Below are 20140 nucleotides of genomic sequence, written 5' to 3'. Positions count from 1 at the left end.
TCCGCACTTGGGGTAGGCATCGGGTGACTGTTGTCACTTGAAGCGGCATTTAAAAGCGTATAAGAAATTGATCTGATCTGGATTTGTTGTGGTGTCCCATGGCCTCATATAGTGGAGGTAATCCGAGCTGCAACAGAATTGCTTTCCTCCATGAATTCTTTTCGAAATCTTTCTGGCATTCCTCCAGGAGCTTCTTCTAGGACTCCTTTAATAATTTCATCCGGAGTTTCTTCTCGGATTCCAACATGAGTTCTTTCTAGGAGTTCATGAAATTCTTCCTGCAGTTCTTCCTGATATCCTTCTGGGATTCCTCGTGGATCTTCTATTAGGATTCATTCATCTGAGAATTCATTCTTCTCCTATTCCTCCTTCTGAGATTTCTTTCGGCTTGGCTTCTGGGATTTCTCCATGCGTTTTCGTCTCGATTCATTCAGGCATTCCTGCTTCCGAAGATTCGTTCTTATAAGGATTCTTCCAAGAGTTTCTTCTAAAATGCCTCCAAAAAATCCATCTTGTATTCCTGCAGGATTTTTTTTTTTTTGAGAATTCTTCCAGGATTCTCTTCTAAGATTCCCCCAGTAGCTCTTTTTGAGATACTTTCAGACATTATTTCCGGAACACCTCCAGTAATTTCGTCCGAGATTTCTCCACGAGCGAGAGTCTATGTGAATCAAAGGAAAACCGCTTGAAAACATTCGCAAATGCTCCTGAAAAAATCTTTTGAGGAACTCATCCAGATTTTCTTGGATAAACTCATCGCGGAATAATGCCTCTTGTAGAAATCCCGGAAGGAACTCCTGGATGTATCCAGCTAGGAACCCTTTGAAGAACTCCGAAAAGGAATTTCTAGCGGAATCCCGGTAGGAAGTCTTTATTTAATTAAGGAAGTCATTCCTGTAGGAATCTCGGAAGACATTCCTGGCGGTATCATGGAAGAAAATTTTCGTAGAATACCGGAAGGAGTTTCTGGAGGAATCCCTGAAGAAATCTTGTGATGAAATCCCGGAATAAACTTTTAAATGAATACCTGTAGTGATCCTGAAAGGAACTTCTTCAGGAATTCTAGAATAATCTCTTGGAAGATTTCCTGAAAGAATTCTTGAGAGAATCTGGAAAAAATGGGAAGTTCTATCTGAAGAAATCGGGCAAAGAATTTCTGGAATCCCGGAAGGAACTTTTGAACATAATCCGGAAGTAATATCTGTAGGATTCCTGGGAGGAATATTTGAAGGAATCTCTTTAGAAAACCCTGGAGGAATCCTAGAATGTATTTCTGAAAAAAAAAATACGGGAGGAATTTCTGAAATCCCGGAAGAGTTCCGAAGGAAATTTCTGTAGGGATATCGGAAGGTATTTTTGATTCCGGGATAACTCCCTGAAGGAAGATCACTAGTTTGAAACAGTAAGGACTAGGGTTCCTATGCATGGTCAATATCGGTATCATTTCTTGACTTTATCGTTAGGGGATCCGATTTTGACTCTGTAAAAGGAACGTGTTCAAAGCGGAATCTATCAATCAGAATCCTCCCTTGCGATTAAGTTGAAAATGACTACTGTAACAAAACCGAATACTTTATAACTTCTCAATGGCGATAAAGTAATATGACATGCACTATACAAAGGACACGGGATATACCACAATAGATCAAATTTTGATCGCAGTGGTTGATGTTCCGAACAGAGAAAAAAAAAACCATTAACCCTGGAAGGCCCTCATGGAGAAATACCGGAAGAAACTGTTGGCGTAACGTTTGGGAAGAACCCCTGAAAGAAAGCTCGGAAGTAACAAATGAAGGAATTACACGAGGGGTAGGTACTTGAAGAAATTCCTGAAAATATCCCAAAATGATCTTCAGACAGAAGGAATCTTGGAAAGCACTCCTGGAAGAATATCTGAAAGACTTTCTGGAGATCTCACAAGAATCTTCCATAGGAACCCCTCAAGAAACTCTTTGAGGAATCCCGGAAAAAATAGTCCCGTAAAGATTTTTATTCCTGTATTGGATAAACCGATGATTCCGATTGATACAAAAAACCCCTTGCTGGAATTATTGGAAGAATCCTGGAAGAACCTCCTGGAGAAACTCTTCAAGGATTTCCAGAAGGAAACTTAGATTAGGTATGTGTTTAAACCTGAATAAATTTCCGAATAATGCCTTCAATGAAATCCCTAAGAAACAGGATGATTCGCCAATTGTTGAACATTACCCAAATGTTGAACAGTTTTTGAAAATGTTATTATAAATCGAACTTAGGTAAATCTCGCTAGATGCGTATACATGTATGCCAAGATATTACTAAATGGGGGTTTCTTCTGTTCGAGGCATAACCACTGCGACCAGTAATTTGATCAATTGTGGCATATACCGTGTCCTTTGTGTAGTGCATGTCGTATTACTTTATCACTATTGAAAAGTTATAAAGTATTCGGTTTTGTTACAGTAGTCATTTTCAACGCAAGGAATGCTGATTGATAAGTTCCGCTTTAAGCACGCTCTTTTTTCAGTCAACATCGGATCCCTTAACGAAATAGTCAAGAAATGATACCGATATTGACCATGCATCAGAACCCTTGTCCTTACTGCCTCAATCCTGTATGAACACCGAGTTAGGTATACTAACCCATTTTTTCTTGTTTCAAGATCCATATCGGCCACACCAAAACCGAGACCTATCACTTTCAACAAGGTAAGAAATGTTATAAGGACCAAAGTTTTTCCTTTAATTACTAAAATGTGCTGTTCCATAGTTGGAATCAGTTAGGACTAGGGTTTAATTGAAAGATCTTTCGCCGTAACGCAACCCGAAAAGGTGATCTACCCACGTTAGGTAGCATCCATTTATTACGTAACGCTAAAATCAACATTTTACGACCCCCCCCTCCCCTCTCTGCAACGCTTTCTTGTATGAAAACCCAAATTTTTTTGTATGGCCCGTAACGCTTGGCCATACTACCCACCCCCCCCCCCCCTCCCTCTAGAGCGTTACGAAATTTGCGGATGCCGCCTTACGGGCTCCGTTAATGATCGAGCATCTTTTAAACCCCCTCAACCATTCATCCATCAGCACGGGTCGCCTGACCCCTTGGATTGGGATTCCCTGTTTTGTGGACTTTTACCACCGGAACAGAGGGTCCGTAGTGCTATTCTAAGCCGGCAGCTACACGGGCATACTAAATGGGTTACAAAATACTACACCCAAACCTTATTTTACGTCCACTATTGGCTTAGCGAAATAAAATTCTACTGCCAAAATTATAATCAAAATAGACATTTTTATATTTTGGTACACTTCTCCTTATCACGGAGATGTTTTAAAAATATAAAAATATTGAGTTTGCTCTTTGTCTTGGCGGTAAAATTATTTGTCGCTTAGACAAGCATAGACGTAAAAAAGGACGAGGTGTAAATGGGTTACACAATTATAGATATTTCCTGTTAAAAAAAAAATTGACAATTGTGTAACACTGATGACAAGAAAATTGCACAATTCTTAAAAGCCTGATTACACATGACAAATATTTGGCCAAACTAGTCTAACAAATGACCAACATGACGTGAATCATGGCAACCTTGGATAAATGTTGGACTTCAATGGCAAATATTTGTCATAATGACAAACAGTGTAATGACACCTTTTCACTTGCATTTATACGTGATCCAATTGTTGAACACTGGCATTACTTTAACTGTTAGCATATCTGCTAGATTTTTTTTTTCATTTTAACTAAGGCCATGACAAATATTTATTTCACATTTTATCCCACCACTCTGTGACTTGTCAAGGGGGGGGGGTATAAAAATAATAAAGCATTTAATTTGAAAAATATTATAAACTTTAAAAATATTTGTTAAAGAATTTTCAATAAGATCTGCCCCATCAAAATGCAAAATCCAGCCAACAATTTTTGAAAAGGGGAAAAAATAAAATTTGTCAAAATAAAATTTGTATCGACCTAATTAGGAATTTCAGAGGCGTTCTAGGGGTGCTCCAGACGGTTTTAGGAACGTTTCAGGGGTTTCGGGGCGTTCCAGGGATGATTCAGATGGATTCAGAGAGTTTTAGGGAAGCCTTGAAAATCCTCCCCTAGTACCACACATGCTCTAAAAAAGTGTATGCAACTCTTATATGATCACAATTAGTATTACAAAAGTTACATATACTTTTGAAAACATGTGTGTTAATCGGGTCTAAAACATCCCTGGAACCCCCTTTATTACCCTACCTGTTGGAAAACCTAGGTTTCTGGATCAGAGTATGAACAGAAACTACGATCATCTAACCGAAGTAAACATAGCCCACAGTTCATTAAAACTGCCAAAAGAAGAAGTCAATGCTTTGGGTCATTATGCCGTTTTGTATTTTTACATTTTTACAATGAAGTTCTTACCGCTGTGTACTCATTGTGCACATTCATTAGGAATTGCTGAATTATTTTCCAAAAAAATGCTGAAACAAATTTCTAAAAAAATAGTCCAAGGAATGAAAAAAAAAACAAAACTGTAGTTCCCAATTCCCAATAAAATTTGCTGAATTGATTAAAAAAAAAGCAAATCATTTGTCGTATGCATTCCTAAGAAAATTACCCAAGAAATTTTCAAGAAAATGTTTCAAATGAAAAATTTTCATTTCATAGAATTTTCACATTCATTTTTCAGAAAAAAATCAGAAAAATTCCCAAATAGTCAAGGAATGTTCTAAATTCTACTTTAAATCTTTGCAGTTATTGTGAGCAACCGTACGAAACTTCATAGGTACATTGGAAATTCGCCATTCCGTTCTTGCCCTCTTCGTTTTCGTTCTCATTTTGTTTTAGGTTTTAGACTGTTACAGAGTTTTTTGGTTCCAAAACTGTCGTTTGTTTTTGCCTTTCTCGTACACCAAGGTGTACCGAAAGGCTATATGTTCACTCCAAAAATGAAATTTCGATAGAGCCCCCGGAGGGGCAAGTTTCATATACCAATCGACTCAGCTCGACGAGTTGAGATGATGTCTGTGTGTGTGTATATGTGTGTGTGTGTATGTATGTGTGTGTGTATGTGTACAAAAAAAGGTCACCTCACTTTTAGATAGTAAATATCAACCGATTTTAACGATCAACGGCTCATTCGACGCGGAATCTGGTCCCATTGTTTCCTATTGAAAATGGTTCGGATCGGTCCAGCCGTTCTGGAGTTATGGCCATTTAGGTGTTCCGGATCGGTACCCCTGGAAGGGGCCAGACATGAACATGCACCAAACCCATGCATGCGACCCATCAAACCACGGCATTTAAGATTATCTGATGAACGGTGAGCAGGAAAATAGTCTCAGACCATATCTGAACCGGTAGTGTTCCGGAACCGGTTCTGGGTGTCCCGCCGGAAGTGGTCAAACATCAAATTGAACATAACTCATGCATGCGACACATCAAACAGCAGCTTTTTTGATAATCTGATGAACGGTTAGCAGGAAAACAGTATCAGACCACATCTGAACCGGTAGTGTTCCGGAACCGGTTCCGGATGTCCCCTCGGAAGTGACCAAACATAAAAGAGTACCAAACCTATGCATGCGACACATCAAACAGCGGCATTTTCGATATCCTGATGAACGGTTTGCAGGAAAACAATAATAGACCATATCTGAACCGGTAGTGTTCCGGAACCGGTTCCGGGGGTCCCGACGGATGTGGCCAAATAAAAAAGAGTACCTAACCCATGCATGCGATACAACAAATAACGGCTTTTCTGATAACCTGATGACTGGTTATCAAAGAAATAGGTTGGGACCACATTAGAGACAGCCGGTTGTATTCCGGAACCAGTTCCGGGTGTCCCACCGGAAGTGGCCAAATTTAAAAGAGTACCAAACCCATGCATGCGACACATCAAACAGCGGCATTTTCGATAACCTGATGAACGGTTAGCAGGAAAATAGTATCAGACCATGTCTGAACCGGTAGTTGTCCGGAACCGGCTCCGGGGGTCCCGACGGATGTGGCCAAATATAAAAGAGTACCAAACCCATGCATACGATACAACAAATAACGGCTTTTCTGATAACCTGATGCCTGGTTATCGAAGAAATAGGTTAGGACCACATTAGGGACAGCCGGTAGTGCCGTAACCAGTTCCGGGTGTCCCTCCGAAAGCGGCCAAATATATGCGACACAGCAAAGTTAGGATTTTTTGATAACCTCATGAACGTTAGCAAGCAAACACCGGTGAAAAAAATGTTTTACGCATATGGTCTAATCTAAACCGTTACGTAGTAATTGGACTTTACATGTTTTTTACTTTGCTTGTCTCAAACTGGCTATAACTTGAAAATGGTCAAACTTATCGCATTTGAAAGATTATTAAATTTGCTACCAAAAACGATCTTGGAATCTATTGGCTTAGTTAGATAACTAAAGCTAAAAAGCTCGGAAGTAGTGTTTGCTTTTCTCGTACACTTAGTGTAGTAAAAAACTATATGTTCACTCAAAAAACGATTTTTCTAAAAAAAGGCTCAGAGGATCAAGTCGCATATACCAATCAACTCAGTTCAACGAATTAAGATTATGTCTGTATGTGTGTATGTATGTACGTATGTATGTGTGTGCGCAAATTAAGTTCCCTCACTTTTAAGGCACTTCCTATTGGCCGATTTTTCGGATTATAGCTTGAAAACCCGGAATTGTTTGCTATCAAAAATGGTCCAGATCGGCCAAGGCGTTCCGGAGTTATGGCCAATTCAGTGATACTGACCAGCACTGGTATAACTGGCTGTATATAAAATTGAACTAGCCCCATCATGCGATACATCAAACTGCGGCGATTTTTGTAACCGGCGAGTTTTATGCGGAAATTAACACTGGAGACCAGAAGCTCCACGATGTCGGCCCAAAATTCAAGATGGCAGCCAAATGTTCAAGGTGGCGGCTCAAAATTAAATATGGCGGATGTTTAATAGAGATTTAGGCTCTTAAGGTTGAAGGATTCGTCATTGACATAATCGTCATCATTGAAAATTCGAAAGCAGTTTTCTCGTTCAAAACTGAAATTTCCGCAGTGAAAATGTATTCACTGTATTGCGGGTGGAAAATGGAGTACAGTGAACACCACTGCGAAAATTTCAGTTTTGAATGAGAAAACTGCTTTCGAATTTTCAATGATGACGATTATATCAATGACGAATACTTCAACCAAACGCCAAAAATGGCGACCAGAACATCCAAGATGGCAATCTTAAATCCTAAATGGCAGCTTCAAATTCAAAATAGCGTCTTTTTCTTAAGAAATTGAGGCTCAAACATTAAAAGCCAGATAAACGATAGGATTTCTGGTATCATGAAATGGATTTCTGTTGATTGTATGAAAGTGCGATATACATCAACATTTTACACAACAAGTTTTATTGAAATGGGGTTTCGAAGGCACGAGAAAGGCGCCATCACCGCTAGGTGGATTAATTAGGGTTTTTCTTGGAAGTTTTTGCGTCCTTCATGCAACAGCATGGCCAGCTGTTTTTCAATCGGTCTAATATCAATCAAACATAATGACCATTAAGTTAAGTGATAATTTGGACAAATTTTGGGTCGATCTAATGAACCTACACTTTCACCATTGCATAAGTTTTTATTTAAAAAGCCTCTTCTGCTAGCAGGACATACCCTACATTTGTGCTAAGCGTCCTTTGACCGTGTAGATATCACTGACAGTGCTGAAAAATTAATTTCGTCATGTCTAAATTCAACCACCTACAGCTCATTTTAGAAGCTGAACCTGAGAATATGGTATATGAAAAACTTGTGCGGCTAGACCAGTTCTGCAAGAAAGTCACGGAAAACCACTATTTTTCAAATATTTAAAGTAAAAGTCACGGACTACCTCCGAAAAATTCAAATGATATTCACGGTGAATATCATTTGGCATTTTTCAAAGGTAGTCCGTGACAGCTTCCTTAAGTATTCGAAAATAGCGGTTTTTCCGTGACTTTCTTGCAGAACTGGTCTAGCCGCACAAGTTTTTCATAAACCATATTCTCAGGTTCAGCTTCTAAAATGAGCCGTAGGTGATTGAATTAAGATATGACGAAATGAAATTTTCAGCACTGATCACTGATGGATAGATCTGATCTGATAGTTATTTATGCAACGAGTTGCAAAAAGATGATTTTTTCAGTACGAGCTGTACATTATCCAACGAGGCTTGCCGAGTTGGATAAATACGAAGAGTGCTGAAAAAATCGATTTTTGCAACGAGTTGAATACACAATTTTATGCAATGTTTTTTTTTGCATTATACAACTCATCTGAGTTGCAAAATGTTCATAATGCAGCTCAAATAAGTTGCATTATAAACATCATGCAACTATTTTTATTATGCAACTCATTTCAGTTCCATAATGAACCAGTACGGAAAAGTCGATCATGATGATACTGAAATAAGCAATATAAAGTTGAAATTATGATACTTACTAAAATTCATATAATCCATTAAAGAATCCAAACAAACATATATCGTGATGATATTTTCATAGGTGGTACAAAATATGAAATCAAATAGTTCTGTTGTCATGACAGTGATATGGAGTGCGGGCCAATATCAAGTCGTTGCCTGTCATTGTCGTCTAGATACATGTATCGAGGGAGTTAAGAAATCAAAGTAAAAATCTCGATTGTCTGTACTATCTGACTCGATTTCGATTCATAGATCCACCGCTGGTGAGCTTAAACCTCCATACTTAATATGCAGCTCAACTATTTTGGGTCCAGTTTTATTTATCACCTGTGAGAATGCAAAAAAAATCAAAAACAGCAAATTGCTGTCCATCCAATCCGTGCCAAAAGGATAAGTGAAAACAAAACCGAAAAAGTCAAGTTCACGTTCAGCAATGGGGCATAAAGTCGATTACGGGAGGGAATGTGACATGCAAGAACTCATAAAATCCAAAACTGTTCAAATAATATATAAATCGAGCGGTGGCGTGAGTAGAATCATAGTTCAATTGCAATCTTCAACCGGTACACATTACAATCAAAATCGATCAACATGTTCACCAAATTGGTATGACTCATTCTTGATCAGTTTAAGTTTCAGTTGCTTAACAAACGTTCTATCAATTCCAGATCTGCATCGCCGCCCTGGCCATCTCCTGCGTCTGTGCCAAGCCCGGAGTCGTCGCTCCCGTTGCCTACTCAGCTCCATTGGCCTATGCTGCTCCAGCACCAGCCTTCGTGACCGCCCAGAGCTCTCAGGTCATCGCTCGTAACTACAACGGAGTGGCTCCTTTGGCCTACACCGCTCCGATTGCTGCTCCTGTGACCTACGCCGCACCAGCTCCTCTGGCGTACTCGGCAGCGGCAGCTCCCCTAGCTTACACCGCTCCCGTTGCCAAGGTCGCCACTCCAGTAGCTTACTCGGCTCCAGCTCTGGCCGCTGCTGCTCCTCTGGCTTACACTGCTGCCGCAGCTCCTTTCGCCCGCACATTTGCTGCTCCTTATGCCGCTTCTCCTTATGCCGCTCCGTTCGCAGCTCCCTACACCGGTTATCCATATGTGCTGTAAGTTGTTGGAGACAATTCGGGACTGATTTTGTGATGCAGTGACTGTATACTATTTATTGTTGAGTGAGACTTGTAACATTGTTACTGTTGCCATAATGGTTAAAAAAGCAGTGAAATAAAAATCAATAGCGAAACATACACAAATCAATGGTAATGCAATCAGTATTTAGTTTTGATATCACATGCCCAATAACTTGTTCTAGAATCTAGATCATGCCCATAGGCGCCAACTTGTGACGTAGTTGGGAGGGCGAAGCTCTCCAAAATTGGACAATATTGAACTTTTTTCAGCTCAATGTACTAGTTTTCACGTGAATATACCAAAATAAGATGAACTGCGCCGATATTTCTCGAACATCATTGATTTTGAGAGGCCTTGCCCCCCAACCACGTCACAAGTTGGCGCGTATGATCATGCCGTTCCTTACCTCCAGACTAGCGTTGGGAAATTTTGAATCGATGTTCGCAACATCGATGTTTTTGTTCCGATTAATCGATTTTCTGAATCGATGTTGAAGCCCCACGAAATCGACTGAATCGATTTTTTACATTCGATTTTTTACATTCGATTTTCTTTCGTTTTTTTTTTTCGAGGTACCGTCAAGGCGCCATTCACCGTGGGGGCTCCATTCACCGTGTGCCTTCGAATATTTTTTCATTATTTCCATATTATGAATGAATGATATGACAATCTCCCTTCAATTTCACCAATACAACACTAATGTATTGTTACCATGTCAAAACGCTCATTAGAAACATTTAAAAGTATCATTTTGACGCTAAAGTGTGTTTACATGAAGCGGGTTTCTGCTCGTTCACTGCATTCATAGTGAAAAAACCAAAACTGCGCTAATGTGATTTAAGCGATAATCTAAATCTAGTAACATTTTTATTCCACCAAGAAGCAATTAAATTCACATATCAGGTATGTATTTTACATTACCGAAGTAAGTTTAACAAGAAAGTACGATTACTCATACTTTTTAATTGAAACAAAAAGGCACGGTAAGAGAGAATCCATCTCAGAAAACTGGAGTAATCTCCTCCAGGATTCTAGGGAAATTCTTAATAGAATTCAGGGAGAATTCCTATTGGAAGAGACTTTCTCTCTTTTCTAGAATTAGGTCTCTCAGGATGCTGGTGTGATAATTTTCAGCATTTTGAAGGAATCTCTCACAGTTATGGAAGAGTCCCTTTAAACATTCTGAAGAAATTTTTCTCAGAAGTATTATATGATAATACCTATCAGACCACTAGGAAATCTCTGGATGCTAAGGGAATTAATTTCTGGAATTTGGGGTTTTTCTAACAGGGTTACATACCAAGGGTGAAATCCCTTTCAGGATTCCAAGAAATTTCTGGATTATCTGGGTTTATTCCTCTAAGGATTCTGGAAGATCCTCACTTAGGATCCCACTCAGAATTCTGAGAAAATCTTCCTCAGCATTCTCAGCAACTCCTCTCAAACTTTGGAGAATCATTCTCAGCATTCTCAGGGATGTGGGGCAATATTTCTTGGCTAAAATATAAATGACTCATAAAAAAGTGATAATTTTCCATAACAAAATCAGAAATTACAAATAAAAAAGTAGAGGTGGGAGCAATAATAAACTACAAAATTTCCATAAACAAATCAAAAAGTGCATAAATAAATCAAAACTTCCCATAAATAATTGATTTTTGAGCAATAAAAAATGTCAGAAATTCCACAAATAAATCAACAATTGCAATAAAAAACTATATTTTTTCCAACAAAAAAGTTTGAATTTTCCATAAATAAATCAGATTTTTCCATAAATAATTTAAAAATTTCTAATTGAAAAACATCAAAAAAGCAATTGAAAATTTAGCAATAAATACGAACTAATGAGCAAAGTAAAAGTACCATGCGGCGAAGCCGCATTGAGGATTGAGAAACTGAGGCGGCAAAAGGCCGCCGAAGTTTCCGAAATCCGATGCGCCGTGACTGTGTCGATTCGGTTCTAGGCAATCCACAGATCCAAGAATTTGCCCGGTATAATGCAAACAGAGATGTTATCCTTTTTTAAAGTCAGACGAGCGCCAGCGAGTTCGGACAGCAAGCGATTGTCTGTTAAATTGCACAATAGTTTCAGTTTTTCTATCATAGTTCTATGATCTAGTATGTTCGAAATTTTTTGTTGGAAAAAATATAGTTTTTTATTGCAATTGTTGATTTATTTGTGGAAATTCTGACATTTTTTATTGCTCGAAAATCAATTATTTATGGGAAGTTTTGATTTATTTATGCGCTTTTTGAATTGTTTATGGAACTTTTATAGTTTATTATTGCTTCCACCCTTATTTATTTATTGGCAATTTTCGAATTATTTATGGACAATTTTTAATTTATTATGGGACGATTAATTGTCTGCCATATTTCTTAGGATTCTGGAGAAATTCCTAAACGGATTCTAGTGGAATCCTTCTCAGGATTCTGCGTTAGATCCTTTAAAGATTCTGGGGGAATATCATTAAGTATTCTGCTGGTACTACTCTCAAGATTCTCTGAAAATTCCGCTTTCTGGGGTAATCCCCGTCAGGATTCTGGAGAATTTTCTCTTAAGATTCTGGGGAATTTGTGTCATGATGCTGGAGAATCCTTGGGATTCTGAGGCTATATTTTTCAAGATTCTAGGGCACTCTCTTTTAGAATTATTAATAATTTAAGAATCTCTCACAAGATTCTAGGCAGAATTATCTAGAGAAATTTGCATTTTGGAGAATCCCTGGCACAGATTTTGTGATTCCTCTTAGGGTTCGGAAGAAATCCTTCTCAGCATTCTACGAGAATCCCAGTAGAATTCTGCTTTTTGTGTTCTGGAGCAGTTGCTCCCGGAAGCCCCTTTTCAGGATTCTGGGAGAGTTCCTCTTAGTTATCAGGGAGAATCCCTGACAAGATTATGGGAAGATTCTCTTGAGATTATGGTGTAATAATTTAAGGAATTCTAGAAGAATCACTCTCGAAGTTCTGCGACAATTCCTTCCAGGAGTTTAGGGGAGTCCTTTCAAAGATTCTGAGGGAATGTCTTTCAGAAATCTGCGGTAATTTGTCTATTTTATGTGGGTATACCTCTTAGAATTCCAGAGAATCTTTCACAAGTACTAGGGAAGGTGTGGAGCGGATCTGGTGTGATGGTTAGAACACTTGACTATCACGCCGAGGACCTGGGATCGAATCCCACTCCCGACAAGCTCACAACAATGTGGGTTCTTCCTTCGGAAGGGAAGTAAAGCGTGCATCCCGAGACAAACTAGCCCAGGGCTAAAAATCTCGTGAATACAGATGAAAAAAAAATAGTACTGGGGCAGTCCATTATAGAAGTTTTCATAATCCCTTCCAGAAAGAATCCTTATCAGATTTTCGGATAATTCTGCTTAGGTTTTTAGAAATATGTATTTCTCTTAAGAATCTGGTAGAACCCCTTATATGATCCCTCTCAGGATTCTGGGGGAATCTGGGGGAGTTCTGGGCAATACCTTTCGGGATTCTGGCAGAAATATTCTCAGCATTTTAAAGGAATCTACCCAGGATTTTTAGGGAATTCTAGGAGAATAAAAGGATTCTGGAGGATTCTCAGGATTCTGGGAGAATCCTATGTCCTAGAATTCTGTGAGAATATATCTCAGGTTGCTTTGGCAATCCTGCCAGGTATTTTGAGAGAACCTTTCTCACGATTCTGGAGTATTCCTTTTTTTTCCTTTTTAAGGTTCTAAGCTCCCCTTTTCAGGATTCTGGGTCATTTCTTTTAAGTTTCTTTGGCAATTCATCTTAGAATTCCGAAAACCTTTTATTTTTGTGAGAATCTTTAACAGAATTCTAGATGAATTTATCTCAAGAAAGTGGAAGAACCGCTTTTGGAATTCCTCTCAGAATTCTGGGAGAATTTATCTTAGGATTCTGGAACATTTTGGGAGAATCCCAAAGGGAAGATTCTCTTAGAATTCTGAGACAATCAATCACATGATTCTGGGAGAATTTCTTTGGAGACTCTGAGACAATCCTTCTGATAGATATGGAGTAATCTTTCTCAGAAATCTAGGAAATCTTGAAAGAATTCGCAGAGAATTTCTACCAAGATTCCGGAAGAGTCTTGCTTTTTTTCTAGATAATGTCGCTCAGGGCTCTGGTATAATCATTTTCAGCATTCTGAAGAAATCTCTCTCATAATTCTAGAGGAACTCCCTTCAGAATTCTGGAAGAGTCTCTCTAAAGATTCTGAGGAAACTATATAGGAATATATGGAATATACTATATAGGAACTATATAGGAATACTTCTCAGAGTTGTGGGGAATATCAGGATCTTAAGATTTTTCTTTTAATTTAAAAATATTAAGTTTCATTTTCTTTTCACAATGTACTGTCTCAACGTTATATCTATTAGTGCATCAGCAATAATGATAATAATAATAAATTGAGCTCGAAAACAAAAAAAGCTCTTGCCCACTATACTCTAATGTTCAGGATCTTGTTTCTTTGAAAAAAAAAATCTCAGTTAATAATTGTGGCTGTTCTAACTGGACACTTAGAAACAAATTCTGTCCCAGCTGGTGAACGTTAGAAAAAGGAAATATTTACACCGAACAGAATCACCATACAAAAACAAAATTAACTCAGTTGATTCGACAATCTGTATTTGATTTCACCATTCATGATCTCACGCACGTCACACCATCATTCAACGCACACCTCTATATATGCATATATCACATTTTCAGTAACCAGCCTTGTTCCATTCCGATCACAGATTCACAGCACGTACGGACTGTAACGGTAGGCAGCTGCGGCTAGATAAGGAGACGCAAACGGAGCAGCGGCATAGGGGGCAGCGTAGGCGGCAGCCGCGGTGTAGGCCAGAGGAGCAGCAGCGTAAGCAAGTGGGCTAGCAGCGGCGACCTTGGCCACTACGGGAGCCGTGTAAGCCAGAGCGGGAGGAGCAGCGGCAGCAGTGTAGGCAAGCGGGGCAGCGTAGCTACGGCCAACGACCTGGGTACTTTGGGTGTTCAGGACAGCCTGGGTGGGAGCGGCCAGCAGCGGGGCGGAATATGCCACCGGAGCGATGACTCCGGGCTTTGCACTTGCACATGAGATGGCCAAGGCGGCGATGAAGATCTAGGAAGGACGAAAGGGATATGCATTAGGGATCACCCTTGAAGAGTTTTGGTGAGTTTGATTCGTACCAGTTTGGTGAACATCTTGATTGATTGAGTATGGAAATGTGCACTGATTGAAGCTTACAATTGAACTACAGATTCAAAGCTATTTTGATTCGACTATATATCGCACATTTCGATGGAATGTAACGTGTACGCGATGATCCCCTCTTTCCATATCGAATTCTCCTGTTCAGGCGCATCGAATTTACCGCGGTTTTGAAGAACGTGTCTAGGTTGAGTGAATATTTGCAGTGAAGAGGGTCGGCATTGAACCATGCTTGAGTTGCACTGAATATTATTTTACCTTATAAAAGAGCAATTTGCATATTGATTTTGAAACTAAGAAGCAACCTAAAATGTGGAACTGAAACTGGGTAGCTCAAAAAAGTGCATGACAAAAAGTGCGCGCATGACATTGGAGCTGAGGGCCAAATGCGCAGTAGTTATGCGCATGTTCGCTAAAATCTAATTATGGTCAATCAATTCCAGGCAATACTTACTGTTTTAATATATAATAATATAATAATAATAAGGTTCTTGCAGATCCCAAGCAACAAACATGTTATATAAGAGTTACGACAGCTCAAGTTTTGGTTGTATAGAAGAATATTTGACGTTATTCCGACACAATGTTAGAATTACGTAGAATATTTGACGTTATTCCGACACAATGTGAGAATTACGTAAAATTAACTTCTATACAACCAAAACTTGCGCTGTCGTAACTAATATATAACATGTATGTTGCTTGAGAGTGTCAAATATTCTACCAAATATGGCTTTATTATTATTTTTGTGTAGAATGTGCATGTGGGCACTGCTCTGAAATATCTCCAAAATCCCCTAAGATCCCCTCGGACCCCATGTAAAGCATCTGCGACGCTCCGGAACCCCAAAAACTCGCCCGTAACGCTTCCGTAACGCCTCTGAATCCCGCCGAAAATGCTCTGTAACATCCTGTAATGCCTCCAAACTCTCCCTTAGACCTCCTCGGACCCCATGTTACGCACCTGCGACGCTCCGAAACCCCCGTTAACTCCTCCGTAAAGCTTCAGAATCCCGCAGGAAATGCTCTGAAACTTCCTGAAATGCCTCTAAAATCCCTCTTAGACTCCCTCGGACCCAATGTAACGCACCTGATACACTCCGAAACGCTCGAAAACTTTTCCGTAACGCTTCTGGATCCCACCAGAAATGCATTGAAACATCCTGAAATAGCTCCAAAATTCCCCTAAACCCCCTCAGACCCCATGTAACGCACCTAAGACACTCCGAAAAAAAAAACCCGAAAACTCCTCCGTAACGCCTCTGAATCCCGTCGAACATGCTCTGAAACTGCCTGAAATGCCTCTAAATTCCCCCTAAAACTCCATCGGACCCCATGTTACACACTTGAGACCCCCGAAAACGCCTTCGTAAGGCCTCTGAAACCACCAAAAATTCTCTGAAACATCCTGAAATACATCCAAAAACCCTCTAAAATCCCTTCTAAAATTTTCGCACACAAGAGCATCTGTGGTGGAAGTCGGAATCTGTCGGACACTGAACGATCATAATCGCGGTGATAATGAGCACTGATAACAACATTTAATCGAGGTAAAACTGATACACTTATTCTTCTGTAATGATGATTGGATTTATTGGACACTTTGCTTCACTGATAGTTTGTATTTCTGACGGACTGCGACACGATACTGTGTAACAAACTGGTAGATTACTAACTGGTTATTAAGGGTATGCGGTATGGGATTTTTTCATGGCGAATCGAAACGAAACGAAATATTAAATTTCTGATATGATGCGGTACGAAACGGAACGAAAATCAAAAATGTTTCGTGAGATCGAAACGAAATCCGATTTCACTCGGTATTTTTCGAAACGAAACGAAATTTTCGAAAAAGTTCCGCGGAATTTTGCAATTACATATATTTTGTGCGAATTGATACTGCGTGTTTGCGATGGCGCGAATTACATTTCCATAAAGAATCTCATACCCTAGCTTCTTTTGCTACCAGCGCCATTTATATAATTTTTCGTGACCTATATTGAAAATTTGAATAATTACATCAATAACCTAACAAGATTGCTCCAATTATTAATTCAGCTAACCAGAAGGCATAGACAAACTTGAAGTTCGAAAAATAAAACACAATCATCTCGAGGTATTAGGCCAAAAATTCTACCAGATAGATCTGGACTATGGCGGGTCTAGTGTGAGGGTTAATGTACATGCCCTTTTCCCCGAGGACCTGGGATCAAATACCACTCCCAAAAGATTTGTAAAATGTTAGTTCTACCTTCGGGTCAGCAAAAGAAATAAGAGTTTAGCCGTGTATAACGCGTCGTCACACAGATTTGATGTGGAACTCATTCAAGAGTTCCATTGGAAACATTTGCTAGTGTTTCCCAAATTCTATATCATCCTATCCTAATGTTCGCCATTACTCTGCTAAAAATTTCTGTTGGGAATCTAAACTGAAGACAGAAACTAAACTCGTGTTTTGCATTTGGTTCAGCAGAAAATTTATCCAAAATATTAAGTATGGTCCCGCATACCGTAAATGTTGAAAGCACACCTATTGAGCAAGATCTTGATGGTAGGCCCATCAGAAGTATAATCGAGATTTTTTCTGTCTTTATTATAGAACTTGGGAGTAGTTTGTCTCTCGCTTTCGAGATGGTTTTTAAACACTTTTCTGTAACTTGAGATTAGCAAGATCTTCAATAGATATTGTGGACATTTACACTATTTATTTGTTTTCGAAATTTATTACACATTCCGCGGAATTCCGTTTAATTTCGTCAAAATCTATTTTTAGGAGACGAAATTTTTAGAATTTGGCGAAACGAAACGAAATTCAAAATCATAAATTTCGCCTAGGTGAATTCCGTGGAATTCCGCGGAATTTCGTTTCGAGGTGTATTTGGCGAAATCATTCGGTATACCGCATACCCTTACTGGTTATACTGATAAGCGGTTATACTGGTATGAATCACGATTACATCTTATATAGGATTACACTGGATGTTGACTCATAATGGCCAATTGTCTACAGGATTCCTAAAGGCTATTATGGTAAGGTCAATCACCTTTTAATAAAAAGTAGTTCTACATTGTGGTCGTATTGGCAGGAAAGTATTACAAATAGGGTAAATGTACCAATTATGGCTATAGTACCAATTATTCGCCATAGTTGAATTTCACCCTTTAACGATATATATCAACAATAAAAAAAATGTGAACACCAGATCACGTTCACAAAAGATGGTTGCACTCATTTCAAGTTCACATTTTGCTCAAATTATGGTAGAAATAAATCATTTTCCTTAAAATTTCGGCTTCCTTGCACCCTTTTTCGCCATAGTGTACCAATTATGGCTAATCCCATAAGAAATGCATGCAAATAGTGCGAAAAGGAACCGAAATTACAAAATGTAGCCATAACTGGTACAGGGTTCCTATCATTGGCACACGCTGTAATAAATACTAAAAGTAGTTTTGGCTCCGTTTTTATATTTTTCCTGTATAGTATGGAAACTAAACTATCTTTTAACATATTGGTAACATCCGTTGGTCTTCTCGTTATTTTTGTACAAATAGTTTTCCTTAGGTAGTGCCATAATTGGTACAGGCACCCTACTATGAGATCGTGAGTGCAACTCATTTGAGTACAATTGCGTTACGGATACATTACGGTCTGGTTAATATAATCCGAGCTTATGCGTAAATAGATCCAATGTAACGCATCTGAACCCCCAAAAACAACTGCCTAACACCTCCGAATCCCTCTAAGACCCACTTGGACCCCATGAAATGCACGGGAGACCCTCGGAAACCCCCGAAAACGTACCTGTAACGCCTCCAAAACCCGTCGAAAATTCTCTGAAACTCTGCAATGCTTTCGAAACCCCCCTCAGATCCCCTCTGATCTCCTGGTACCCCGCGAAAATCCCTTGAGACCTCCTGAAACTACCCTGTGATTTCATTTGCTCATCTCCATAAACACCCCCCGGCCGCCGTTGCAATAGTTACCGTCATTATTAAATATTCTTATGCACAATATTGGTTCTGAGTAACTTTCCCTCTTTTTACGCAGGGTATAAAAAAGGGGCATAAATTAAAAGTGCATAAAAGTAACATGTATAAATTGAGGTTTTATTGTTGTAATGTTGTAATTTAAAGGTGTAATTCACCCCGAATCGACTACAACATAAAAATTCATTGGCGTATGTAGGATTTTTTCCTAGGGGGTGCCTAGGGGGTGCCAGTTTCAGTGGCTTTCAGGTTGTTTTGCTTTTTTTGTAAAAGTAAATACTGATCCACCCTCAATTACTTAGTATAATGATATGCTGCGTCGCGGGAAAAAATAGGCCGCAAATTACGTAAAACCATCATTGTATCGATTCTGGTTTGTAGGTATAGTACAAAAAAATGTGTTTTCGACAAAACATTCTTTCGGTAATTCCTTGGTAATTCCTCAGGTAATATTCCCGGCATTTTATTTGTGAAATTGTTTAGCAATTATTTTAATTCTTTTGGAAATCTCTCAGTAATTCCTTTGGATTTGACAAACTTCTTCGATAATATTTTTGGATCCCCTTCGACAATTTCTTTAAGAATTGATTTAGTATTATGTTTTGAATTTGTTATTAAACACCTTTCACGCATCCTTTGAATATTTCATCGGCAATTCCATTAGGACTAGGTTTTTATTTGGCTTATTTATTTCATTGGCAAGTCCTTTAAAATGTTTTCTCGGGAGTTCCTTTGCCAATTTAGTAGTAGTAGCATTGCTTTGTTATTGTCAGCAGTTCTCTTGATATTTACTTTTTAAAATTCTCCAATTACTCTTCTTGAAATTCCTTTAGGAATTCTTTCAGTAAAACCTTTGGCAATTCATTCGACAATGACTATGGGAAGTTCCTTACATTTTTTTACATTCTACAGTCATTTTGGGATTCTGGTCGTTTTTTGGACTTACATTATCTAAGTATGCTATTCGGTATTAATTCCTTCACCAATTCCTTCAAAAATTCTTTTATAAATCACTTCCATAATTTATGAAAAACCCTTCAGACAATTTCTTCTATATTTCCACAGTAATCATGTACGGAATTCCTGCAGCAGATGATTTCGGAATACCTTCGGCGACTCCCATGTTACTTGCATTGAAAATTTATTTGGGAATTTCATCAGCAATTCCTTGGGAAATTTTGGAAACTTCGATTATTACTCTGGGAACTTCTTCGATGATTACTTTGGGAATAGATTCTGCAAATTTCTTAGAGATTTTGTTACCGTTTGTAACAGTAAGTCTGTGTATTTGTGTTAATTTGTTTATTATATTTGTAAAAAAATATTTATCTTGCATGTTTCCGTGTATATAATTATTTGAATTCAATAAATGTCCTACACATACCCCTAGATGTAGT

The 20140-nt window shown here is 38.8% G+C and overlaps 2 protein-coding genes across 2 annotated transcripts; one reads left to right on the top strand and one right to left on the bottom strand.

Annotated features, from left to right (window-relative positions):
• The first annotated feature begins 8670 nt into the window (after window positions 1–8670).
• On the top strand, window positions 8671–9672 carry LOC109426631 (cuticle protein 21). Its single transcript, XM_029871629.2, has 2 exons — window positions 8671–9032; window positions 9095–9672. Exons 1-2 carry the CDS (start codon window positions 9018–9020, stop codon window positions 9530–9532), a joined length of 453 nt encoding a protein of 150 aa, XP_029727489.2. The 5' UTR covers window positions 8671–9017; the 3' UTR covers window positions 9533–9672.
• A 4510-nt stretch (window positions 9673–14182) lies between these two features.
• Window positions 14183–14746, bottom strand: LOC109426605 (cuticle protein 16.5-like). The gene is made up of 2 exons (XM_029871628.2): window positions 14732–14746; window positions 14183–14663 (listed from the first exon to the last, which is right to left on the bottom strand). Exons 1-2 carry the CDS (start codon window positions 14744–14746, stop codon window positions 14301–14303), a joined length of 378 nt encoding a protein of 125 aa, XP_029727488.1. The 3' UTR covers window positions 14183–14300.
• Between the last annotated feature and the right edge of the window lie 5394 nt (window positions 14747–20140).

The sequence above is a fragment of the Aedes albopictus genome, chromosome 2 (assembly GCF_035046485.1).
Source record: "Aedes albopictus strain Foshan chromosome 2, AalbF5, whole genome shotgun sequence".
NCBI classification, from domain to species: Eukaryota; Metazoa; Arthropoda; class Insecta; order Diptera; family Culicidae; genus Aedes; species Aedes albopictus.
This window is presented reverse-complemented; position numbering and strand designations above follow the sequence as displayed.